Raw genomic sequence first — 27,065 nt, forward strand, 5'->3', positions numbered from 1 at the left:
AAGTGATTCAATCCTTTCCCTGGCCACCCTCTTGCATTTTACATATGAATAAAAAGCTTTGGGACTCACTTTAATCCTACTTGCCAAGGACTTTTCGTGTCGTGGTTCTGAAGGCTGGGTAGTTTGCTGCAAACAATGGTTTGTTTGATGTTCAAACAACCGCGCAACATCAAACAAACGATTGTTTGCAGCAAACTACCCAGCCTTCAGAACAGCGGCCACGACACCACACAACCCTGCCATGGCAATCTCTACAAGACGTGCCAGATCATCGACATGGGTACCACCATTACACGTGAGAACACCACCCACCAGTACATACTCGTGCGACTCATCCAACGTTGTCGACCTCATATGCTGTAGGAAAGGATGTCCCGAAGCGTGGTACATTGACGAGACCATGCAGACACTGCGACAACGGATGAACGGACATCGCACGAGAATCGCCAGCAGGAATATTCCCTTCCAGTCGGGGAACACTTCAGCAGTCAAGGACATTCAGCCTCTGATCTCCGTGTAAGCGTTCTCCAAGGCGGCCTTCAGGACGCGCGACAACGCAAAATCGCCTCGCAGAAACTTTTAGCTAAGTTCTGCACACATGAGTACAGCCTCAACCGGGACCTTGGATTCACGTTGCATTACATTCATCAGCCACCATCTGGCCTGGGCTTGCGAAATCCTACCAACTGTCCTGGTTTGAGACAATTCACACCTCTTTAACCTGGGGTTACCCCTCTCTTTGGATCTGTAAAGAGTTAATTACCTGCAAATGCTTGCATTCAAAGTATCGTATTATATGTTTCTGGAACATACCTCTTCATTCACCTGAGGAAGGAGCAGTGCTCCGAAAGCTAGTGATTTGAAACAAACGCGTTGGACTTTAACCTGGTGTTGTAAGACTTCTTACTGTGCTCACCCCAGTCCACATCATGAAGAACAAGAGGGCATAGGTACAAAGTGATTTGTAAAAGAAGCAAATAAGATGGAAGAAAAACCTTTTTCCCACAGCGAATGTTTTGGATCTGGAATGCACTGCCTGGAAAGTGTGGTGGAGGCTGGTTCAATCGAGGCATTCAAAAGGACATTAGATGATTATTTGAATTGAAAAAATGTGCAGAGGTACAGGGAAAAGGCACGCGAATTGTGTTAAGTAATCATGCACATTTAGAAAGCCGGTGTTGACACAATGGGCCAAATGGTCTCCTTTTGTGCCATAACAATTCTGTGATCTGTGCAATTAATATTTATTTTTACTTTTTCTCAGTCTCTCTTCATTCTATCTCTGTCCAATCTTTTTGTGCTCTTCTTTTTAAATCAAATTTATACTTCCTGGTTTTGATTCTATGGGGCACAATCGATTGAAGCGCCTCACGGTTTTTTTGTCCAGCTCACATATACTATGAATCCCAAGACGGAACTGTACTGGTTCACATCCCAGCAAGTCAACACTCAGAAGTGCGCAAAAACATTATTCAGCTGTCAAAATCCAGGCAATTAAAATTAAAGCTTTCTAAGACATACCTTAAGCGCTATAGGATCCAGAGTAAAATCCCAGACATCCCCAACAGAGTCATCCAATGCATCTTCAATTCCTTTCAACTGATTGGTGTATTCTTCAAGAAATTTTTCGTAATTCTTCAGCTGCACTTCTGCGTGTATTCCTAAATACAGAGGCAGAAATATGAAAGAATTACAATAATTTGCTGTCTGTAGTTTGATACTCCAGCTTAAAAAATCTTCTTTTTTTTTTAAATCAAGCTATGGCTCATTAACCCTTCCCAAATCAAAGAAAAGCCAGACAGCACCAAAGCATCAGAATGCTTTCGCTATCCTCTCCCTTCAGGAAATTGTCCCTGTATCCCTTTATAAACACTTGTGCTAACAATATTGCCCAAGTGAGAGTGGATAGATATCCTCATCCTTCATCTCTAGCCTGTCAATATTAAGTGAAGACGAGCAGGATTTGCTCACCAATTCCCATTTTACCCTAAGGGGAAAGTTGAGCTTTCGCTTAACATTTTAACTTTGCCTTTGAAAAGTAATCAGGCAAACTTCTGCACCTTGCGGTGTGGAAAATGTGACATCCCAATTGAAATGGCATTCCGTCATTCCGAATAACCACAAGGTGGTCAGTTTAACATTTGGTGTGGGGAATAATGGAGGGCTGGAATTAACAGGCACTTTTGGAGGTTCGAGTTCATTGAGGAGCCATCACATATGTAAAAGGCAGAACAAGCATGACTAATAAAACTAAGGGATTTGATGAAATAATAAAATAGGTGACACGGTGGCACAATGGTTAGCACAGCTGCCTCAGAGTACAAGGTATCCGGATTCAATTCCGACCTCAGGTGACTTTGCACATTCTCTCCGTGTCTGCGCGGGTTTCCTCCGGTTTCCTCCCACAGTCCAAATACATGCAGATTCAGTAGATTGGCCATGACCAATTCATAGGGTTACGGGGATAGGGAGGGGAGGCGGGCCTAGTAGAGTGCACTTTGGGAAAGGGGGGGCTGCAGACTCAAAGGGCCGAATGGCCTCATTTCACACTGCAGGGATTCTATGAACTGGTGGTTTATGAAGGATATGCAAAATGTTGTCCACATGGATTTAAAGACAACGCATGGTTCACAAAATTGAAGTTCAATGAAATCAAAGGGTCAATGTCAGGTTGGATAAATTAAAGGCTGAAGAACAGGGTGGTGAAGAAGGCATTCGGCATGCTTGGTTTCATTGGTCAGAACATTGAATATAGGAGTTGGGACGTCTTGTTGAAGTTGTACAAGACATTGGTACGGCCACACTTGGAATACTGTGTGCAGTTCTGGTCACCCTATTATAGAAAGGATATTATTAAACTAGAAAGAGTGCAGAAAAGATTTACTAGGATGTTGCCGGGACTTGATGGTTTGAGTTATAAGGAGAGGCTGGATAGACTGGGACTTTTTTCCCTGGAGCGTAGGAGGCTTAGGGGTGATCTTATAGAGGTCTATAAAATAATGAGGGGCATAGATAAGGTAGATAGTCAACATCTTTTCCCAAAGGTAGGGGAGTCTAAAACTAGAGGGCATAGGTTTAAGGTGAGAGGGGAGAGATTCAGAAGGGCCCAGAGGGGCAATTTCTTCACTCAGAGGGTAGTGAGTGTCTGGAATGGGCTGCCAGAGGTAGTAGTAGAAGCGGGTACAATTGTGTCTTTCAAAAAGCATTTAGATGGTTACATGGGTAAGATGGGTATAGAGGGTTATGGGCCAAGTGCGGGCAACTGGGACTAGCTTAATGGTAAAAAACTGGGCGGCATGGACTGGTTGGGCCGAAGGGCCTGTTTCCATGCTGTAAACTTCTATGATTCTATGATTCTATAACAGAAAACAGAATTGTTACCCAGACCGGAGGATGGTAGAGATTGATGTCGCCCAAGGCTCAGCACCATTTTTGCAAGTGATTTTAATACTGGCACGCAGCGTAAAATATGAAAACTTGCCAATAATACAAAACTTGGCAGTGTGGCGAACAATAAGGATAATGCCAATCCAAGCAACAGAACACAGACTAGCAGAATAGGCAGACAAATGGCAGGTAGAATTTAATATAGCAAAGTGTGAGGTAATGTATCTTGGCAGAAGAGATGGGTCAAGACTAATGGCACAGTTCAAAAGATTATGCAGGGACACAGGGGTTTCAGGGCTTATATGTATTTGCGTTTGATAAAGTTCCCTACGGTAGGCTACTATTGCAGAAAATACGGAGGCATGAGATTCAGGGTGATTTAGCAGTTTGGATCAGAAATTGGCTAGCTGGAAGAAGACAAAGGGTGGTGGTTGATGGGAACTGTTCTGCCTGGAGTCCAGTTACTAGTGGTGTATCACAAGGATCTGTTTTGGGGCCACTGCTGTTTGTCATTTTCATAAATGACCTGGAGGGCGTAGAAGGATGGGTGAGTAAATTTGCAGATGACACTAAAGTCGGTGGCGTTGTGGTCAGTGCGGGAGGATGTTACAAGTTACAGAGGGACATAGATAAGCTGCAGAGCTGGGCGGAGAGGTGTCAAATGGAGTTTAATGCAGAAAAGTGTGAGGTGATTCATTTTGGAAGGAATAACAGGAAGACAGAGTACTGGGCTAATGGTAAGATTCTTGGTAGTGTGGATGAGCAGAGAGATCTCGGTGTCCATGTACATAGATCCCTGAAATCCCTCCCAGGTTGAGAGGGCTGTTAAGAAGGCGTACGGCGTTAGCTTTTATTGGTAGAGGGATTGAGTTTCGGAGCCATGAGGTCATGTTGCAGCTGTACACAACTCTGGCGCGGCCGCATTTGGAGTATTGCGTGCAATTCTGGTCGCCGCATTATAGAAAGGATGTGGAAGCACTGGAAAGGGTGCAGAGGAAATTTACCAGAATGTTGCCTGGTATGGAGGGAAGATCTTATGAGGGAAGGCTGAGGGACTTGAGGCTGTTTTCCTCAGGGAGAAGGTTAAGAGGTGACTTAATTGAGGCATACAAGATGATCAGAGGATTAGATAGGGTGGACAGTGAGAGCCTGTTTCCTTGGATGGTGATGTCTAGCACGAGGGGATATAGCTTTAAATTGAGGAGAGATAGATATAGGACAGAGGTAGGTTCTTTACTCAGAGAGTAGTAAGGGCATGGAATGCCCTGCCTGCACCAGGAGTGGACTCACCAACATTAAGGGCATTCAAATGGTCATTGGATAGACATATGGACAATAAGGGAAGAGTGTAGATGGACTTTAGAGTGGTTTCACAGGTCGGCGCAACATCAAGGGCCGAAGGGCCTGCACTGCGCTGTAATGTTCTATGCATTGATCTTTGATGGTGGCATGACAGCAAAACTGATGGGATCTTGGGATTCTAAAATAGAAACTTAATAGAAATAGAAACTTCTGAAATAGAGGTATTGCATACAGAAGCAGGGAAGTTCGAAAACTCTAGGCCACAAGAATATTGCATCCAGGTTTTGTCACCACACTTTAAAAAGTATGCGCCGCAAGAGGACGTGGAGAGTTGCCAGAATGATATCTGGGATGATGGAATTTAACTACAAGGTCAGGGTGGAGAAGCAGGGGTTGTTGCCCTTCAAGCAAAGGAGGTTATGGGGAGATTTGACAGATGTAAAAAAAAAAATGACAGATTTGGGTAAGGTACAATGGCTGTTCTCATTGGTTGGTTTTCAAGGATGAGGGTAGAGATTTAAGGCTCTGGACAAAAGGCACAGGTTGATGAAACTCTGCCTACAAGAGTGGTGGAAACAAAATTGATCAGTGATGCAAAGGAAATTTGATAAAGAATTGAAGGAAATAAGGGAGAAGACAGGGGAATGGGTCTAATTGAATTACGTTTCAGAGAGCTGGCAAGAATTCAATAGGCCACATAGCCCCCTTCTGTGCCGTAATGGCACTATGAACAATATACCTGCTCCTATTCATTAGCTCACTGCACACAGGCAGCAAGACACTGTTTCACATTCAACAGATTACAGTCTAGCATAGGGAAATGCTGCAGTTATTTTTTGTTTTGCAGTAAAAGGGATAATGGGGTCTTTTTCAGGATGGCAGCCGGTGACAAGTGGTGTGCTCAGGGGTCTGTGCTGGGACCACAACTTTTCACAATATACATTAGTGATCTAGAAGGAAGGCACTGTTACTAAGTTTGCAGATGATACAAAGATCTGCAGAGGGACAGGTAGTATTGAGGAAGCATGGGGGCTGCGGAAGGATTTGGACAGGCTAGGAGAGTGGGCAATGAAGTGGCAAATGAAATATAATGTGGAAAAAACATAGAATATGCAGTGCAGAAGGCCATTCGGTCCATCGAGTCTGCACCGACCCACTTAAGCCCTCACTTCCACCCTATCCCCGTAACCCAATAACCCCTCCTAACCTTTTTGGTCACTAAGGGCAATTTATCATGGCCAATCCACCTAACCTGCACATCTTTGGACTGTGGGAGGAAACCGGAGCACCCGGAGGAAACCCACGCAGACACGGGGAGAATGTGCAGACTCCGCACAGACAGTGACCCAGCGGGGAATCAAACCTGGGACCCTGGCACTGTGAAGCCACAGTGCCATCCACTTGTGCTACCGTGCGGCCCAAAATGTGAGATTATGCACTTTGGAAGGAGGAATTTAGACATAGACTATTTCTAAATGGGGAAATGCTTAGGAAATCAGAAGCACAAAGGGGCGTGGGAGTCCTTGTTCACAATTCTCTTAAGGTTAACGTGCAGAGTCAGTCAGCAGTTAAGAAGGCAAACGCAATGTTAGCATTCATGTCAAGAGGGCTAGAATACAAGACCAGCTATGTACTTCTGAGGCTGTATACGACTCTGGTCAAACCACATTTGGAGTATTGTGAGCAGTTTTGGGCCCTGTATCTAAGGAAGGATGTGCTGGCCTTGGAGAGGGTCCAGAGGATGTTCACAAGAATGATCCCTGGAACGAACTGCTTGTCGTATGAGTAACAGTTGAGGACTGTGGGTCTGTACTCGTTGGAGTTTAGAATGATGAGGGGGGATCTTATTGAAACTTACAGGATACTGCGAGACCTGGGTAGAGTGGACGTGGAGAGGATGTTTCCACTTGTAGGGAAAACTAGACCAAGAGGACAATCTCAAACGAAAGGGACAATCCTTTAAAACAGAGATGAGGAACAATTTCTTTAGCCAGAGGGTGGTGAATCTGTGGAACTCTTTGCCGCAGAAGGCTGTGGAGGCCAAATCACTGAGTGACTTTAAGACAGGTTCTTGATCAATAAGGGGATCAGGGGTTATGGGGAGAAGGCAGGAGAATGGGGATGAGAATAATATCAGCCATGATTGAATGACGGAGCAGACTCGATGAGCCAAGTGGCCTAATTCTGCTCCTATGTCTTATGGTCTAATCAGACAAATGGTTAAGGTCATTAGGTGATGATTTATGGAGAATATTGAACAGATGAATCGTTCTCCTAGAAATCTTTATGATCCATGTAGATCCTCAGCACCAGCTCTTAGTTACACATCTTATCTTCACACTGCAGACATCCCCCACCCCAAATATGGGCGGGGTGAAAACCTACGGACAGACAAGACACCTCCTCCGCCAACCGGGGCGGCCAGAGACCATCCTCGCTGGGGTTGGGAGGGGTTCATAGATCCCCACTCCATAGAAGGAAAGTCTTCATAGAATTTACAGAGCAGAAGGAGGCCATTCAGCCCATCGAGTCTGCACCGGCTCTTGGAAAGAGCACCCTACCCAAGGTCAACACCGCCACCCTATCCCCATAACCCAGTAACCCCACCCAACACTAAGGGCAATTTTAGACACTAAGGGCAATTTATCATGGCCAATCCACCTAACCTGCACATCTTTGGACTGTGGGAGGAAACCGGAGCACCCGGAGGAAACCCACGCACACACGGGGAGGATGTGCAGACTCCGCACAGACAGTGACCCAAGCCAGAATCGAACCTGGGACCCTGGAGCTGTGAAGCAATTGTGCTATCCACAAGGCTACCGTGCTGCCCCCAAGGGAGCACGGTAGCCGTGCTCCTCCGGCCAGGGAGGAGGAGATGTCCACTCACCCGGGGGGGGGGGGGGGGGGGGGGGGAGCAGAGAAGAGATGCCCACTCCTCCCCCGCGGGGGGCAGGGGAATGACCACTCTTCCGGGGGAGGGGACGACGACGACAGAGATGCCTATTCCCCCGGGGGGCAGCAGAGATGCCTACTCCTCCCGGACGTGGCAGAAATGCCTATTCCGCCCGGGGGGGGGCAGAGATTCTCCCCGGGGGGGGGGGGCAGAGATTCTCCCCAGGGGGGGGGGGGGGGGCAGAGATTCTCCCCGGGGGGGGGGGGGGCAGAGATTCTCCCCGGGGGGGGGGGGGGGGGGCAGAGATTCTCCCCGGGGGGGGGGGGGGGGCAGAGATTCTCCCCGGGGGGGGGGGGGGGGCAGAGATTCTCCCCGGGGGGGGGGGCAGAGATTCTCCCCGGGGGGGGGGGGGGCAGAGATTCTCCCCGGGGGGGGGGGGGCAGAGATTCTCCTCGAGGGGGGGGGGGGGGCAGAGATTCTCCCCGGGGGGGGGGGGGCAGAGATTCTCCCCGGGGGGGGGGGGGGCAGAGATTCTCCTCGAGGGGGGGGGGGGCAGAGATTCTCCCCGGGGGGGGGCAGAGATTCTCCCCCGGGGGGGGGGGGGGGGGGCAGAGATTCTCCCCGGGGGGGGGGGGGCAGAGATTCTCCCCGGGGGGGGGGCAGAGATTCTCCCCGGGGGGGGGGGCAGAGATTCTCCCTGGGGGGGGGGGGCAGAGATTCTCCCTGGGGGGGGGGGGGCAGAGATTCTCCCTGGGGGGGGGGGGCAGAGATTCTCCCTGGGGGGGGGGGCAGAGATTCTCCCCGGGGGGGGGGGCAGAGATTCTCCCCGGGGGGGGGGCAGAGATTCTCCCCGGGGGGGGGGGGCAGAGATTCTGCCCGGGGGGGGGGGGCAGAGATTCTCCCCGGGGGGGGCAGAGATTCTCCCCGGGGGGGGTGCAGAGATTCTCCCCGGGGGGGGGGGGGCAGAGATTCTCCCCGGGGGGGGGGCAGAGATTCTCCCCGGGGGGGGGGGGGGGGGGGGGCAGAGATTCTCCCCGGGGGGGGGGGCAGAGATTCTCCTCGAGGGGGGGGGGGCATAGATTCTCCCCGGGGGGGGGGGGGGCAGAGATTCTCCCCTGGGGGGGGGGGGGGGGGGCAGAGATTCTCTCCGGGGGGGGGGGGGGGAATGGGCAGTACAGACACCCGACCGCACTCACTCTGGGATCCGTCATCGAAGCGATCAAACTGCCAGTCTGAGGAATGCGGCTCCAGCGCCATCTTCAGATCTCGTGACCCAGTCAAACGCCTGCCCCGAACCTATCACTCTCTGCGCAGACGCGGGGAGCAATGCTCTCTGGGAGATGTAGTTTCCGGGTGAAAGGCCAGTCTGGAAAAGCTGGAAATATTCAGAAGAAAGTTAATGTTTCAGCTTAATTAAACATGTGAGGAGTTAGGGCAGGTTTTTCTGGCCACGCCAGGGTGACTGGTCAGGAGTGGGTTTGGATCAAATACCTGACAACATACTACATGGTGACACTTCATAAACATAAGCAGGGTAGCACAGTGGTACGCACTTGCTTCACAGCTCCAGGTTCTCATCGTGTCTGCGTGGGTTTCGTCCGGGTGCTCCGGTTTCCTCCCACAGTCCAAAGATGTGCCGGTTAGGTGGATTGGCCACGCTACATTGTCCTTAGTGTCCAAATAAAATGGTTAGGTGGGTTTATGGGGATGGGGTAGAGGTGTCACCTTAACTAGGGTGCTCTTTCCAAGGACCGGTGCAAACCTGATGGGCCGAATGGCCTCCTTCTGCACTGTAAATTCTATTACAATCTAAGAACACTTTGTTGGCTGTGTTGTGGGAAGACAAATGATTAGGATTTATTAACAATAATCTAGTAGGACAATTAGCACTTATTCTTAGGGATTTTGAATCTACATAATGTAGTATAGTGTACTAAAGCAATTTTCATAAAGATGATGTGACACCTCTAGTAGTCAGCAGAAGCAACTTGTTCCAGTTAAACCCGTGTTATGCTCCTCTTGCTCAATGTGGGAGCTCAGGGACATGGCTGATATCCCTGGTTCCTTCACGTGCGGGAAGTGTGTCCAGCTGCAGCTCTTGTTAGACCGCCTGACGGCTCTGGAGCTGCGGATCGACTCACTTTGGAGCATCCGCGATGCTGAGGAGGTTGTGGATAGCACGTTTAGCGAATTGGTCACACCACAGATGAGGATTGCTGAGTGAGAAAGGGAATGGGTGACCAAAAGGCAGAGAAAAAGCAGGAAGGCAGTGCAGGTGTCCCCTCCAAAACAGGTATACCGCTTTGGATACTGTTGGGGGAGATGGCTCACCAGGGGAAGGCAGCAGTAGCTCACCAGGGGAAGGCACGGTTCATGGCACCGTGGCTGGCTCTGCTGTACAGAAGGGCGGGAAAAGGAGTGGAAGGGCTATAGTCATAGGGGATTAATTGTAAAGGGAGTAGATAGGTGGTTCTGTGGTCAAAAATGAGACTCCAGAATGGTACGTTGCCTCCCAGGTGCACAGGTCAGGGATGTCTCAGATCGGCTGCAGAACATTCTGAAGGGGAAGGGTGAACAGCCAGTTGTCGTGGTGCATATAGGGACCAAAGATATAGGTAAAAAACGGGATGAGGTCCTACAAGCAGAATTTAGGGAGTCAGGAGCCAAGTTAAAAAGTCTGACCTCAGAGGTACTAATCTCAGGATTGCTACCAGTGCCTCGTGGTAGTCAGAGTAGAATTGAAAAAATAGGCAGGATGAATGCGTGGCTTGAGAGATGGTGCAGGAGGGAGGGGTTCAGATTTTTGGGACATTGGGACCGGTTCTTGGGGAGGTGGGACTTCTACAAATTGGATGGTCTACACCTGGGCCGGACTGGAACCAATGTCCTTGGGGGTGCTTTTGCTAAAGCTGTTGGGGAGGGTTTAAACTAATGTGGCAGGGGGATGGGAACCAAATGAGGAGGTTAGTGGACAGTAGGAGGTAGTAACTAAAACCTGTAAGGAACTAGATCATGACGTCAGTGTGACTAAGGGGAAGAGTAGGCAGGGAGCAGATGATGAACGCAAAGGGACTGGTGGTCTGAGGTGCATTTTTTTTAATGCAAGAAGTGTAGTAGGTAAGGCAGATGAACTTAGGGCTACGTTTAGTACCTGGGAATATGATGTTATTGGTATTACTGAGACATGGTTGAGGGAAGGGCATGATTGGCAACTAAATATCCCAGGATATCGATGCTTCAGGCGGGATAGAGAGGGAGGTAAAAGGGATGGAGGAGTTGCATTACTGGTCAGAGAGGATAGCACAGCTGTGCTGAAGGAGGGCACTATGGAGGACTCGAGCAGTGAGGCGATATGGGCAGAGCTCAGAAATAGGAAGGGTGCAGTACCAATGTTGGGTCTGTACTACAGACCTCCCAACAGCGAGCATGAGATAGAGGTACAAATATGTAAACAGATTATGGAAAGATGGCAACAGGGTGGTGGTGATAGGAGATTTTAATTTTCCCAACATTGACTGGGATACACTTAGTGTCAGAGGTCTAGATGGAGCAGAATTTGTAAGGAGCATCCAGGAGGGTTTTCTAGAGCAGTATGTAAATAGTCCAACTCGGGAAGGGCCTGGTATTGGGGAAGGAGCCCGGCCAGGTGGTTGAAGTTTCAGTCGGGGATTACTTTGGGAATAGTGATCACAATTCCGTAAGTTTTAGAATACTCATGGACAAAGACGAGAGTGGTCCTAAAGGAAGAGTGCTAAATTGGAGGAAGGCCAACTATACCAAAATTCGGCAGGAGCTGGGGAATGTGGATTGGGAGCAGTTGTTTGAAGGTAAATCCACATTTGATATGTGGGAGGCTTTTAAGGAGAGGTTGATTAGAGTGCAGGACAGACATGTTCCTGTGAAAATGAGGGATAGAAATGGCAATATTAGGGAATCATGGATGACAGGTGAAATTGTGAGACTAGCCAAGAGGAAAAAGGAAGCATATATAAGGTCTAGACGACTGAAGACAGACGAAGCTTTGGAAGAATAACGGGAATGTAGGACCAATCTGAAACGAAGAATCAAGAGGGCTAAAAGGGGTCATGAAATATCTTGAGCAAACAGGGTTAAGGAAAATCCCAAAGACTTTTATTCATATACAAGGAGCAAGAGGGTAACTAGAGAAAGGGTTGGCCCACTCAAGGACAAAGGAGGAAAGTTATGCGTGGAGTCAGAGAAAATGGGTGAGATTCTTAACGAGTACTTTGCATCGGTATTCAACGAGGAGAGGGACATGACAGATGTTGAGGTTAGGGATAGATGTTTGATTACTCTAGGTCAAGTCGGCATAAGGAGGGAGGATGTGTTGGGTATTCTAAAAGGCATTAAGGTGGACCTGTCCCCAGGTCCGGATGGGATCTATCCCAGGTTACTGAGGGAAGTGAGAGAGGAAATAGCTGGGGCCTTAACAGATATCTTTGCAGCATCCTTGAACACGGGTGAGGTACCGGAGGACTGGAGAATTGCTAATGTTGTCCCCTTGTTTAAGAAGGGTAGCAGGGATAATCCAGGTAATTATAGACCGGTGAGCTTGACATCAGTGATAGGGAAGCTGCTGGAGAAGATACTGAGGGATAGGATCTATTCCCATTTGGGAAAAAATGGGCTTATCAGTGATAGGCAACATGGTTTTGTGCAGGGAAGGTCATGTCTTACCAACTTAATAGAATTCTTTGAGGAAGTGACAAAGTTGATTGATGAGGGAAGGGCTGTAGATGTCATATACCTGGACTTCAGTAAGGCATTTGATAAGGTTCCCCATGGTAGGCTGATGGAGAAAGTGAAGTCTCATGGGGTCCAGGGTGTACTAGCTGGATGGATAAAGAACTGGCTTGGCAACAGGAGACAGAGAGTAGTAGTGGAAGGGAGTTTCTCAAAATGGAGAACTGTGACCAGTGGTGTTCCACAGGGATCCGTGCTGGGACCACTGTTGTTTGTGATATACATAAATGATCTGGAGGAAGGTATAGGTGGTCTGAATAGCAAGTTTGCAGATGACACTAAGATTGGTGGAGTAGCAGATAGTGAAGGGGACTGTCAGAGAATACAGCAGAATATCGATAGATTGGAGAGTTGGGTGGAGAAATGGCAGATGGGATTCAATCCGGGCAAATGCGAGGTGATGCATTTTGGAAGGTCCAATTCAAGAGCGAACTATTCAGTAAATGAAAAAGCCCTGGGGAAAATTGATGTACAGAGAGATCTGGGTGTTCAGGTCCATTGTACCCTGAAGGTGGCTGCGCAGGTCGATAGTGTGGTCAAGAAGGCATACGGCATGCTTTCCTTCATCGGAAGAGGTATTGAGTACAAGAGTTGGCAGGTCATGTTATAGTTGTATAAGAATTTGGTTCGGTCACATTTGGAATACTGCGTACTGTTCTGGTCGCCATATTACCAAAAGGATGTGGATGCTTTGGAGAAGGTGCAGAGGAGGTTCACCAGGATGTTGCCTGGTATGGAGGGCGCTAGCTATGAAGAGAGGTTGAGTAGATTAGGATTATTTTCATTAGAAAGACGGAGATTGATCGGGGACCTCATTGAGGTCTACAAAATCATGAGAGGTATAGACAGGGTGGATAGCAAGAAGCTTTTTCCCAGAGTGGGGGACTCAATTACTAGGGGTCACGAGTTCAAGGTGAGAGGGGAAAAGTTTAAGGGAGATATGCGTGGAAATTTCTTTACGCAGAGGGTGGTGGGTGCCTGGAATGCATTGCCGGCGGAGGTGGTAGAGGCGGGCACAATAGCGTCATTTAAGATGTATCTAGACAGATACATGAACGGGCAGGGAGCAGAGGGATACAGATCCTTAGAAAATAGGCGACAGTTTTAGATAGAGGATCTGGATCGGCGCAGGCTTGGAGGGCTGAAGGGCCTGTTCCTGTGCTGTAATTTTTCCCAGAAATGAAATGAAAATCGCTTATTGTCACAAGTAGCCTTCAATGAAGTTACTGTGAAAAGCCCCTAGTCGCCACATTCCGGCGCCTGTTCGGGGAGGCTGGTACGGGAATCGAACCGTGCTGCTGGCCTGTCTTGGTCTGCTTTCAAAGCCAGCAATTTAGCCGAGTGTGCTAAACCAGCCCCCGAGGGAGGTTAGGAAGGGATCCGCCGCAGAAGAATTAAGGGTAAATAACACTCGCTCTGCCTGGGTGCACATATGTAACTTGTTTGATGTAAAATTTAAAACAAACAATATTCGTACCTATGTAATCACACTCTGTATAAATGTCACTCGATTCTTTACGTTGGCATAGTCAGCTTTGGAGGCCTATCCCTGAAGCTGAGCTATCCAAACGTGTTGGTCAAATAAATGATCGTTGCGTATCTGAGATTCCTCTGATTATTTCGTGGAAAAGAGATAACCACAACTGCTGTAAAAATGTTTTCAAGTCTTTAATGTTCATCAAAGGCATCATCAATCAATCATCATCAATTGGGGAAAAAATACTAAACACACTATTGGGATTGAAGGCAAACAAGTCCCCAGGGCCTGATAGCCTACATCCTAGGGCCTTAAAGGAAGTGACAGCGGAGATCAGGAATTCATTGGTCTTATATTCCAAAATTTCCTGGCTGCGGGAAAGGTTCCAGTGGATTGGGAAATGCTAATGTAACACCCTATTCAAAAAGGGAGTGAGGCAGAAAATAGAAAACTATAGACCAGTTAGAACAAAGAAAGTACAGTACAGGAACAGGCCCTTCGGCCCTCCAAGTCTGTGCCGATCATGATGCACTAACTAAAAAAAAATCTGCCCTTACTCAGTCTATATACGTCTATTTCCTCCCTATTCATGTACCCATCCAGATGCCTCTTAAATGTTGCTAATGTACCTGCTTCCACCATATCCTCTGGCAGTGTATTCCAGGCACCCACCACTGTCAGCGTGAAAAACCTACCCTGCACATCTCACTTAATCTTTCCCCCTCTCACTGACACTTCCCACCCTTGAAAAAAGTCTCTGACCATTCATTCTGTCTACGCCTCTCATAATTTTGTAGACCTCTATCAGGTCTCCCCTCACCCACTGTCTTTCCAATGAAAGCAATTCGAGTTTATTCAAGATCTCCTCATGGCCAACACCCTTGAGACCAGCCAACATCCTGGTGAACCTTTTTTGCACTCTCCAAAGCTTCCACGTCCTTCTGATAATGTGGTGACCAGAACTGCACATAATACTTCAGATGTGGCCTAACCAAGGTTTATGTAGCTGCAGCATAATTTCCCAACTCATGTACTCAATGCCCTGGCTGATGATGGAAAGCATGCCATATGCTTTCTTAATCACCTTGGTCACCCGTGTTTCCACTTTTAGGGAACTGTGGACCTGCACACCCAGATCCCTCTGTATGTTAATGTTTCTAAGGGTTCTGCTATTTACAGTATAATGTATATCTAGATTTGATCCTCCAAAATGCATCACCTCGCATTTGTCTGGCTTAAACTCCATCTGCCATTTCTGTGCCCCAGTCTATCTATATCCTGTTGTATCCTCTGACAATTCTTGGCACTATCAGCAACTCCACCAATCTTCGTGTCATCTGCAAACTTAGTAATCAGACCACCCACATTTTCCTCCAGATCATTTATACATACAACAAACAACAGAGGTCCCAGCACTGATCCCAGCAGATCTTAGTTTGGCCACACTTGGAATTGTAGCCATCTAAGATAGAATCATAGAATTTACAGTGCAGAAGGAGGCCATTCAGCCCATCGAGTCTGCACCGGCTCTTGGAAAGAGCACCCTATCCAAGGTCCCCATCTCCACCCCATCCCCATAACCCAGTAACCCCACCCAACCCAACACTAAGGGCAATTTTGGACACTATGGGCAATTTAGCATGGCCAATCCACCTAACCCGCACATCTTTGGACTGTGGGAGGAAACCGGAGCACCCGGAGGAAACCCACGCACACACGGGGAGAATGTGCAGACTCCGCACAGACAGTGACCCAAGCCGGGAATCGAACCTGGGACCCTGGAGCTGTGAAGCAATTGTGCTATCCACAATGCTACCGTGCTGCCCACTGCACGGTAGCAAGATGGCCACCTGCAAAGGACCATGGGAATTGTGGCCAACCCAGGACTCAGACAGGTACACAGCCTATGTGTATCTAAAACACAAGTAACCAGTGGGCTATGTGGGGGGTCTGATGGTGTGGGGGGGGCCCACACTGAAACCCCTGCTCGTTTACGTTTCAATGGTCCATTTTCCCAGGACAATAGAGCTCCAATCAAGCAACCAGTACAGCCACAGACTGATCGGTGCCACTCCCTTGCTCAGAAAGCACAACTGCCAAGGTCAATGACCGCTTGGGACCCCCCCAGCTACCAAGGCACCCGCCCCTTTATTGGCCGAAATCGAAGAGAGTGATCAGAGCCCTGTCAAACTATTGGGACCAAGGTTAAGGACCGCCCCAAAGAGCACAAAATCCCAGGGGGATAAAAGAGGACGCAGCCATGTGTTCTGTCTCTTTTGGGTCCGGCCTGTGCCTACCCAATTGCAGCAGGAACAGTTCAAGTTCAAGACCAACGATCGCTACCTGACGTATGAGCCCAGCAGAGACAGAGCAACTTTCTTCAAACCAGCCATGTGAAATCCAGATAAAGGCCTTTATCCATTTGCACAGTGCCAGTCGCCCTGAAGTTAAGTATAGATTATTGTAGCTGACAGGTGTCGTTTAACTCGCAGTAGATATTGTGTTTGCATGTTGCATGTAAATAAACCATCTTTTTAACTAACTAACTGGTTGTGTGGTCATTTGATCGATATAAGGGAAGGCTTGTGGTTCCCCGAGATAACTAGAAATACCCACAGTATTGGCGACGCTGTTGGGACCAAAACAGGGCAACAGAATATAGTGTTATCCTAAAGTCTGTATAAAAGACAGACAGAAAGCGCACTTCGTAAGCATTGCGCTGGTCAAGGAGGCACAGCCTGGACTTCCGGTTGCGGCGATGCCTTGCTAGCCGCACGTTTCGGCGGTTCCAGCTCCGACGGACCTTCGGGCTCTTTTAAGAGCCCCAACGGGAAATTTTTGGGCGACGCAACCCAGTGTGGGGTGAGTGAGTAGGGAGTCGTCCCCCAACGAAGGAGGAAAATATCGGCGGCAGCGGCTGCAGCGCGAGGAATCGTCGACGAAAGGGACAGAGAGGGAGAAGACACAAGATGGCGGCGGAGAAAGCTCAGGCGACATGGGGGCCCGAGCAAGACGAATTTTTGAGACGGTGTGTGGAACTACTAAAGAGGGAGGTGCTGACCCCGATGCTACAGGCAATTGAGGGGCTCAAGGAGGCACAAAGGACCCAGGAGACAGAGCTCCGCGTGGTGGAGCAGAAGGTGACGGATAATGAGGACGAGATCCTGGGCCTGGCGGTCAAAACACAGACGCACGAGGCACTCCATAAAAAGTGTATTGAAAGGATCGAGGCCGACTTCCGGGTGCGGCTATGCAGAGCTAGGTCGCATATTCGGCAGCTCCTGCTTGGAACGGACTTTTGGGCTCTTTTACAGGGCCCCCACGGCATTTGTTTGACATTTCCCGGTGTGGGAAGAAGGCTACAATATTCCCCCGACAGTGTCCCCCAGGAAGGGTATGTCTCTTGGTTGCCAGACACACGCAGAAACAGTAAAAGATTTGGCTGCAACTGCAGGATAAACAGGGCCTCTTCCAGCATGCAGGCGGGGGAAGGGCAAGCTTAAAGCTGCAAGCTGACCTGAGGGCCTGTATCAAAAGTGAATTCTAGCAGCAGAGGGAACAACTGTGAAAAGACCTCATCAAGGCCACTGAAGGGACTTCCGGTTGCGGTGATGCCTAGCTAGCCGCACGCTTCGGCGGCTCCAGCTCCGACGGACCTTCGGGCTCTTTTAAGAGCCCCAACGGGGAATTTTTCGACGACGCAACCCAGTGTGGGGCGTGTGAGAAGGGAGTCCCCCCCAAACGAAGGAGGAAAAAACCGGCGGCGGCGGCTGCAGCGCGAGGAATCGTCGACCAAAGGGTCAGAAAGAGAGAAGTACAAGATGGCGGCGGAGAAAGCGCAGGCGACATGGGGGCCTGAGCATGAAATTGTGAGACGGTGCGTGGAGCTGCTGAAGAGGGAGGTGCTGACCCCGTTGCTACAGGCAATTGAGGGGCTCAAGGAGACATTAAAGACCCAGGAGACAGAGCTCCGTGTGGTGGAGCAGAAGGTGACAGATATTGAGGACGAGATCCTGGGCCTGGCGGTTAAGACACAGACGCACGAGGCACTTCATAAAAAGTGTACTGAAAGGATCGAAGCCCTAGAAAATGGAGCGCGAAGGAAGAACCTTCGGATACTGGGTCTCCCTGAGGGTGTGGAAGGAGTGGACTGTGGAGCGTACGCAAGTACGATGCTGAGCTCACTGATGGGTGCTGAGGCCCCTACGGGCCCCTTGGAGGTGGAGTGGGCAAATCGGATTCCGGCGAGAAGACCAAAAGCGGGAGAACCACCCAGGGCGATAATCGTGCGATTTTACCGCCTTAAGGATAGAGAAGAGGTCCTGAGATGGGCTAAAAAGGTGCGGAGTAGCAGATGGGAGAATGCAGTGGTACGGGTATACCAGGATTGGAGTGCGGAGGTGGCGAGAAGGAGGGCGAGCTTCAACCGAGCCAAAGAGGTGTTGCATAAAAGGAAGGTGAAGTTCGGGATGCTGCAGCCGGCAAGACTATGGGTCACGTATCAGGAGAGACACCATTATTTCGAGACGGCGGAGGAAGCATGGACCTTCATCAAAGAAGAGAAATTGGATCGGAACTGAGGGACTGATGCTGCAGGAAATGTTATTGTTAATGTTACGGTGGAAGTTAATTGAGAAGTAAACAGGGAAGGGGGGAGACATTGGGGAAATGTGGGCGCCGGTGAGGGGGGAAAGACGGGACATAGTTGGAGAATGGGGAAGGGGAGGGGGAGGGGAAAGGGAGCTGCGCCATAAGAGGCGGGTCAGGTAAAGGGATGTTCCCGCACCAGAAAGAATAAGGCGGGAAGACAGGCGCAAGGCGGATGGGAGTTCCCCACATGGGGGGGGTCGAGGAGTGAGCAGGAGTAGCCGGGGTCAGTTGAAGTCAGCTGACTTACGGAAGTAATATGGGGGGAGCAATCATGCTAGAAAGAGATCTAGCGGGGAGGGGGGGGAGGGAGGGGAGGGGGGGGGGACACAACTGGGTTGCTGCTGCGGAAATCCAAAAGGAAATGGCTAAAGAGTGGGTGGGCGGGGATGGTGTGCGACGCTGGGGGAGCGAGCGGGAGCGCGGAGGCGGGATATGGGACTGGCCTAGAGAAGGTAATGGCTAGTCGACACGGGAGGGGGGCAGGTAGCCCCCTAGTGAGGCTGATCACGTGGAACGTGAGAGGCCTGAACGGACCGATAAAAAGGGCCAGAGTGCTCGCGCATTTGAAAGGACTAAGGGCAGACGTGGTTATGCTCCAAGAGACGCACCTAAAGGTGGCGGACCAAGTTAGGCTAAGGAAAGGATGGGTGGGACAGGTGTTCCACTCAGGACTGGACGCAAAGAATAGAGGGGTGGCCATTTTGGTGGGGAAACAGGTCGCATTTGAAGCAAAGAACATCGTAGCAGATAGCGGATGTAGATATGTAATGGTGAGTGGCAGGCTGGAGGGAATGGAGGTCGTGTTGGTTAACGTGTATGCCCCAAACTGGGACGATGCGGGATTTATGAGACGGATGCTGGGGCGTATACCGGACCTGGAGGTAGGAAACTTGATTTTAGGAGGGGACTTTAATACGGTGCTGGACCCGGGGCTAGATAGATCCAGCTCAAGGACCGGAAGAAGGCCAGCAGCGGCCAAGGTACTTAAGGGGTTTATGGACCAAATGGGGGGAGTGGATCCATGGCGATTTCTTAGACCTAGGGCTAGGGAGTTTTCCTTCTTCTCCCATGTCCATAAAGTGTACTCCCAGATAGATTTTTTTGTTCTGGGAAGGTCGTTGATCTCTAGGGTGGAAGAAGCTGAGTACTCAGCCATAGCGGTTTCGGATCATGCCCCACATTGGGTGGACCTGGAATTAGGAGAGGAAAGGGAGCAGAGAACACTCTGGCGATTAGATGTGGGACTGATGGCGGATGAGGGAGTGTGTGCAAGAGTGCGGGGGTGTATTGAGAGATATCTGGAGGTCAATGACGACGGCGAGGTCCCTGTGGGAGTGGTATGGGAAGCACTAAAAGCGGTGGTCAGAGGAGAGCTGATCTCCATTGGGGCCCACAAAAGGAAAACAGAGGCCAAGGAAAGGGAAAGATTACTGGGGGAGATTTTAAGGGTGGATAGGGAATTTGCAGAGACCCCGGAGGAGGAATTGTACAGGGAGAGGAGACGACTCCAGACAGAATTTGACCTTCTGACCACCAGAAAGGCGGAGGTACTGTGGAGGAAGGCACAGGGGAGGAGGTATGAATATGGAGAAAAGGCGAGTCGCCTGTTGGCTCATCAATTGCGAAAGAGGGCAGCAGCGAGGGAGATAGGAGGAATTAGAGACGAAAGGGGAGACACGGTGCGAAGGGCAGGAAAGATAAATGAGGTGTTCAAGACCTTCTATGAGGAACTGTATAGGTCTCAACCCCCAGAGGGAGAGGAGGGGATGCGGCAGTTCCTGGACCAATTGAGGTTCCCGAAAGTGGAGGAGCGGGGGGTGGTAGGCCTGGGGGCACCGATTGGGGTGGACGAGGTTATTAAGGGACTGGGAAGCATGCAAGCAGGGAAGGCCCCAGGACCAGACGGGTTCCCGGTGGAGTATTACAGAAAATATATGGACTTGTTGGCCCCGTTGATGGTGAGGACGTTCAGTGAGGCCACGATATCGTTAATTTTGAAGAGGGATAAAGATCCGTTGCAGTGCGGGTCCTATAGACCCATTTCATTGTTGAACGTGGACGCCAAATTGTTGGCAAAGGTACTGGCATCGAGGATAGAGGACTGTGTCCCGGGGGTGGTGCACGAAGACCAGACAGGGTTCGTAAAAGGGAGACAACTGAATGTTAACGTGCGACGACTATTAGGAGTGATAATGATGCCCCCAGTGGAGGGGGAGGCAGAGATAGTGGCGGCAATGGACGCAGAGAAGGCATTTGATAGGGTGGAGTGGGAGTATTTATGGGAAGTGTTAAGGAGGTTTGGGTTTGGGAACGGGTTTATTAGCTGGGTTAGACTTCTTTATGGGGCTCCAACGGCAAGCGTAGTTACAGGTCGACATAGATCGGAGTATTTCCGACTATATAGGGGAACAAGACAGGGATGCCCGCTGTCTCCATTGTTGTTCGCGTTGGCAATTGAACCTCTGGCCATGGCGTTGAGAGACTCCAGGAAATGGAGAGGGGTGATTAGAGGGGGAGAAGAACACCGAGTCTCGTTATATGCGGATGACCTATTGTTATACGTGTCGGACCCAGCGGGGGGAATGATAGAGGTTATGCGAATTTTGAGGGGGTTCGGGGATTTCTCGGGGTATAGGCTAAACATGGGGAAGAGTGAATTATTTGTGATACATCCAGGGGACCAGAGTAGAGAGATAGAAGGCTTGCCTCTAAGGAAAGTGGAAAGAAACTTCCGATACCTGGGGATTCAGATCGCTAGGAGCTGGGGAACCTTGCACAGACTTAATCTGACACGGTTGGTAGAACAAATGGAGGAGGACTTCAAGAGGTGGGACATGCAGCCTCTATCGCTGGCGGGCAGGGTGCAAGCAATTAAGATGATGGTCCTCCCGAGGTTCTTATTTGTATTTCAATGTCTCCCTATACTAATCACTAAGACCTTTTTTAATAAAATAGACAGGAGCATCACGAGCTTCGTGTGGGCAGGGAAAGTTCCGAGAGTAAGGAGGGGGTTCCTTCAGCGTAGTAGGGACAGAGGAGGATTGGCACTACCGAACTTGGGCGATTACTATTGGGCCGCCAATGTGGCAATGATACGTAAATGGATGATGGAGGGTGAGGGAGCGGCGTGGGAAAGACTGGAGAGAAAGTCCTGTAAAGGGACGAGTTTAGAGGCGCTGGTGACGGCGCCGCTACCGATCTCACCTAAAAAGTTTACCACAAACCCGGTGGTGGCGGCAACATTGAATATCTGGGGACAGTGGAGGCGACAGAGAGGGGTGCGGGGAGCCCTGGTGGGGTCCCCAATCAGGAACAACCATAGGTTCGCCCCAGGAAGAATGGATGGAGGATTTCAGAGCTGGTTCCAGTTGGGAATTAGGAGGGTGGGAGATTTATTTATAGATGGGACTTTTGCGAGCTTGGGAGCATTGGAGGAAAAGTATAAGTTGCCCCGGGGAAATTTCTTGAGATATATGCAGGTGAGGGCATTTACTAGACAACAGGTGAGGGAATTTCCGTTGCTCCCGACACAGGGGATACAGGACAGGGTGCTTTCAGGGGTGTGGGTCGGAGAGGGCAAGGTGTCAGAGATTTACCGAGAGATGAGGGAAGAGGGGGAGGAGTCGGTGGGCGAACTAAAAGGAAAGTGGGAAGAAGAACTAGGGGAGGAGATAGAGGAGGGTATGTGGGCTGATGCCCTAAGCAGGGTAAATTCCTCTTCCTCATGCGCCAGGCTTAGCCTGATTCAATTTAAGGTGCTACATAGAGCACACATAACGGGAGCAAGATTGAGCAGGTTCTTTGGAGTGGAGGACAAATGTGGGAGGTGTGGCGGGAGCCCGGCAAACCACGCACATATGTTTTGGGCATGCCCGGCACTGGAAGGGTATTGGAAGGGAGTGACGGGAGTGATTTCGCGGGTGGTGAAGGCCCGGGTCAAACCAGGCTGGGGGTTAGCTCTATTTGGAGTTGCGGAAGAGCCGGGAGTGCAGGAGGCGAAAGAGGCCGACGTTGTGGCCTTTGCGTCCCTAGTAGCCCGGCGCAGGATCCTACTCGTGTGGAAGGAGGCGAAACCCCCCGGACTGGAGGCCTGGGTAAATGATATGGCGGGGTTCATTAAACTGGAGCAGATAAAGTTTGCCCTGAGAGGATCGGCTCAAGGGTTCACCAGGCGGTGGCAGCCATTTCTCGACTACCTAGGGGAACGTTAGAGGGAAGACAGATGACCAGCAGCAGCAACCCAGGGGGAGGGGGGGGGGGGGGGGGGTTTAGTTTAGGTCAAAGATAAAGGGGTTTTGTTACTTGTGTATTGTTTAAAATTTCTGTATTGTTATTGTTGCGTTTGCTTTGTAAGAGGGGAAAAATTGTTGTTTGGGAAAAAAATTTCAATAAAACATTTATTAAAAAAAAAAAGAAAGGATCGAGGCCCTAAAAAACAGAGCTCGAAGGAAGAACCTTCGGATACTGGGTCTCCCTGAGGGAGTGGAAGGAGCGGACTGTGGAGCTTATGTAAGTACGATGCTAAGCTCATTGATGGGTGCTGAGGCCCCTGCGGGCCCCTTGGAGGTGGAGTGGGCACAACGGATCCCGGCGAGAAGACCAAAAGCGGGAGAACCACCCAGGGCGACAATCGTGCGATTTCACTGCCTTAAAGGTAGAGAAGAGGTCCTGAGATGGGCTAAAAAGGTGCGGAGTAGCAGATGGGAGAATGCAGTGGTACAGGTGTACCAGGATTGGAGTGCGGAGGTGGCGAGAAGGAGGGCGAATTTTAACCGAGCCAAGGAGGTGTTACACAAAAAGAAGGTGAAGTTCGGGATGCTGCAGCCGGCACGACTATGGGTCACGTACCAGGAGAGATACCATTATTTCGATACGGCGGAAGAAGCATGGACCTTTATTAAAGAGGAGAAATTGGATCGGAACTGAGGGACTGATACTGCAGGGAATGTTATTGTTAATGTTATGGTTGATGTAAATAGAGAAGTAAATTGGGATGGGGGGAGACACTAGGAAATGTGGGCGCCGGTGAGGGGGGAAAGAAGGGACATAGGCGGAGAATGAGGAATGGGAGGGGGAGGGGAAAGGGAGCTGCGCCACAAGAGGCGGGTCAGATAAAGGGATGTTCCCGCGCCAGAAAGATTATGGCGGGAAGACAGGCGCAAGGCGGATGGGAGTTCCCCACACGGGGGGTCAAGGAGTGAGCAGGAGTAGCCGGGGTCAGTTGAAGTCAGCTGACTTATGGAAGTAATATGGGGGGAGCAATCACGCTAGAAAGGGATCTAGCGTGGAGGGGGGGGGGGGGGGACAACTGGGTTGCTGCTGCGGAAATCAAAAAGGAAATGGCTAAAGAGTGGGTGGACGGGGATGGAATGCGACGCTTGGGGAGCGAGTGGGAGCGCGGAGGCGGGATATGGGCCTGGCCTAGAGAAGGTGATGGCTAGTCGACACGGTAGCCCCCTAGTGAGGCTGATCACGTGGAATGTGAGAGGCCTGAACGGATCGATTAAAAGGGCCCGAGTGCTCGCGCATTTGAAAGGACTTAAGGGCGGCACGGTAGCACAAGTGATTAGCACTGTGGCTTCACAGCGCCAGGGTCCCAGGTTCGATTCCCCGCTGGGTCACTGTCTGTGCGGAGTCTGCATGTTCTCCCCGTGTCTGCGTGGGTTTCCTCCGGGTGCTCCGGTTTCCTCCCACAGTCCAAAGATGTGCAGGTTAGGTGGATTGGCCATGATAAATTGCCCTTAGTGACCAAAAAAGGTTAGGAGGGGTTATTGGGTTACGGGGATAGGGTGGAAGTGAGGGCTTAAGTGGGTAGGTGCAGACTCGATGGGCCGAATGGCCTCCTTCTGTACTGTATGTTCTATGTTCTATGTTCTAACTAAGGGCAGACGTGGCTATGCTCCAAGAGACGCACCTGAAGGTGGCGGACCAAGTTAGGTTAAGGAAAGGATGGGTGGGACAGGTGTTCCACTCAGGACTAGATGCAAAGAATAGAGGGGTGGCCTTATTGGTGGGGAAACGGGTAGCATTTGAAGCAAAGAACATCGTAGCAGATAGCGGAGGTAGATATGTAATGGTGAGTGGCAGGCTGGAGGGAATGGAGGTCGTGTTGGTTAATGTATATGCCCCGAATTGGGACGATGCGGGATTTATGAGACGGATGCTGGGTCGTATACCGGACCTGGAGGTAGGAAACTTGATATTGGGAGGGGACTTCAATACCGTGCTGGACCCAGGGCTAGATAGATCCAGCTCAAAGCCCGGAAGAAGGCCGGCAGCGGCCAAGGTGCTCAAGGGGTTTATGGACCAAATGGGGGGAGTGGATCCATGGCGATTTCTTAGACCGAGGGCCAGGGAGTTCTCCTTCTTCTCCCATGTCCATAAAGTGTACTCCCGGATAGATTTTTTTGTTTTGGGAAGGTCGTTGATCTCAAGGGTGGAAGAAGCTGAGTATTCAACCATAGCGGTTTCGGACCATGCCCCACACTGGGTGGACCTGGAACTAGGAGAGGAAAGGGAGCAGAGAGCACTCTGGCGATTAGATGTGGGATTGATGGCGGATGAGGGAATGTGTGGAAGAGTGCGGGGGTGTATTGAGAGATACCTGGAGGTCAATGACGACGGGGAGGTCCATGTGGGAGTGGTATGGGAAGCACTAAAAGCGGTGGTCAGAGGAGAGCTGATCTCCACTGGGGCCCACAAAGGGAAAACAGAGGCCAAGGAAAGGGAAAGATTACTGGGGGAGATTTTAAGGGTGGATAGGGAATTTGCAGAGACCCCGGAGGAGGGACTGTACAGGGAGAGGAGACGACTCCAGACGGAGTTTGACCTCCTGACCACCAGAAAGGCGGAGGTGCTGTGGAGGAAGGCACAGGGGAGGAGGTATGAATATGGGGAAAAGGCTAGTCGCCTGCTGGCTCATCAGTTGCGAAAGAGGACAGCGGCGAGGGAGATAGGGGGAATTAGAGACGAAAAGGGAGCCACGGTGCGAAGAGCAGGGAAGATAAATGAGGTGTTCAAGACCTTTTATGAGGGACTGTATAGGTCCCAACCCCCAGAGGGAGAGGAGGGGATGCGGCAGTTCCTGGATCAATTGAGGTTCCCGAGGGTGGAGGAGCAGGAGGTGGAAGGCCTGGGGGCACCGATTGGGGTGGACGAGGTTATTAAGGGGCTGGGGAACATGCAAGCAGGGAAGGCTCCGGGACCAGACGGGTTCCCGGTGGAATTTTATAGAAAATATGTGGACTTGTTGGTGAGGACGTTCAATGAGGCCAGGGAAGGAGGGACTTTACCCCCAACAATGTCGGAGGCGACGATATCGCTAATTTTGAAGAGGGATAAAGATCCGTTGCAGTGCGGGTCCTATAGACCTATTTCATTATTGAATGTGGACGCCAAATTGCTGGCAAAGGTACTGGCATCGAGGATAGAGGACTGTGTCCCGGGGGTGGTGCACAAAGACCAGACAGGGTTCGTAAAAGGGAGACAACTGAATGTTAACGTGCGACGACTATTAGGGGTGATAATGATGCCCCCAGTGGAGGGGGAGGCAGAGATAGTGGCGGCAATGGATGCAGAGAAGGCATTTGATAGGGTGGAGTGGGAGTATTTATGGGAGGTGTTAAGGAGGTTTGGGTTCGGGAACGGGTTTATTAGCTGGGTCAAACTTCTTTATGGGTCCCCAACGGCAAGTGTAGTCACGGGTCGGCAAAGATCGGAGTATTTCCGATTTTTAGGGGAACAAGACAGGGATGCCCGCTGTCTCCACTGTTGTTTGCGTTGGCAATTGAACCTTTGGCCATGGCGTTGAGAGACTCCAGGAAATGGAGAGGGGTGATTAGAGGGGGAGAAGAACACCGAGTCTCGCTATACGCGGATGACCTACTGTTGTATGTGTTGGACCCAGCGGGGGGGATGATAGAGGTTATGCGGATGTTGAGGGAGTTCGGAGATTTCTCGGGATATAGGCTTAACATGGGGAAGAGTGAACTATTTGTGATACACCCAGGGGACCAGAGTAGAGAGATAGAAGGCCTGCCTCTAAGGAAAGTGGAAAGAAACTACCGATACCTGGGGATTCAGATCGCTAGGAGCTGGGGAACCTTGCACAGACTTAATCTGACACGATTGGTAGAACAAATGGAGGAGGACTTCAAGAGGTGGGATATGCAGCCTCTGTTGTTGGCGGGCAGAGTGCAGGCAATTAAGATGATGGTCCTCCCGAGGTTCTTATTTGTATTTTAATGTCTCCCTATACTAATCACTTAGACCTTTTTCAAAAAAATAGACAGGAGCATCACGAGCTTCGTGTGAGCAGGGAAAGTCCCGAGGGTAAGGAGGTGGTTCCTACAACGTAGCAGGGACAGAGGAGGATTGGCGCTACCGAATTTGGGCGACTACTATTGGGCCGCCAATGTGGAGATGATTCGTAAATGAATGATGGAGGGAGAGGGAGCAGCGTGGAAAAGACTGGAGAGAAAGTCCTGTAAAGGGACGAGCTTAGAGGCGCTGGTGACGGCGCCGCTACCGTTCTCACCAAAAATGTTTACCACGAACCCGGTGGTGGCGGCAACATTGAATATCTGGGGA

General features: G+C 50.4%; 1 protein-coding gene across 8 annotated transcripts in view; it reads right to left on the reverse strand.

The window, feature by feature from the left end:
- Positions 1–8,875, reverse strand: part of washc4 (WASH complex subunit 4) — a 425,031-nt gene extending 416,156 nt beyond the window's left edge. For 6 of the 8 annotated variants that reach the window (XM_072471956.1, XM_072471955.1, XM_072471953.1 and 3 more), the window contains exons 1-2: positions 8,782–8,875; positions 1,522–1,661 (exon numbers count right to left, since the gene is read on the reverse strand). In XM_072471956.1, the coding sequence (XP_072328057.1) occupies positions 1,522–1,661; positions 8,782–8,842 (201 nt within the window). In that variant the 5' untranslated portion in view covers positions 8,843–8,875. Of the gene's footprint in view, positions 1–1,521; positions 1,662–8,781 lie in introns of those variants that run through there. The other 2 variants (XM_072471958.1, XM_072471957.1) reach the window with 2 other exon arrangements.
- Positions 8,876–27,065: the final 18,190 nt, after the last annotated feature.

This window comes from Scyliorhinus torazame, chromosome 13 (genome assembly GCF_047496885.1).
Source record: "Scyliorhinus torazame isolate Kashiwa2021f chromosome 13, sScyTor2.1, whole genome shotgun sequence".
NCBI classification, from domain to species: Eukaryota; Metazoa; Chordata; class Chondrichthyes; order Carcharhiniformes; family Scyliorhinidae; genus Scyliorhinus; species Scyliorhinus torazame.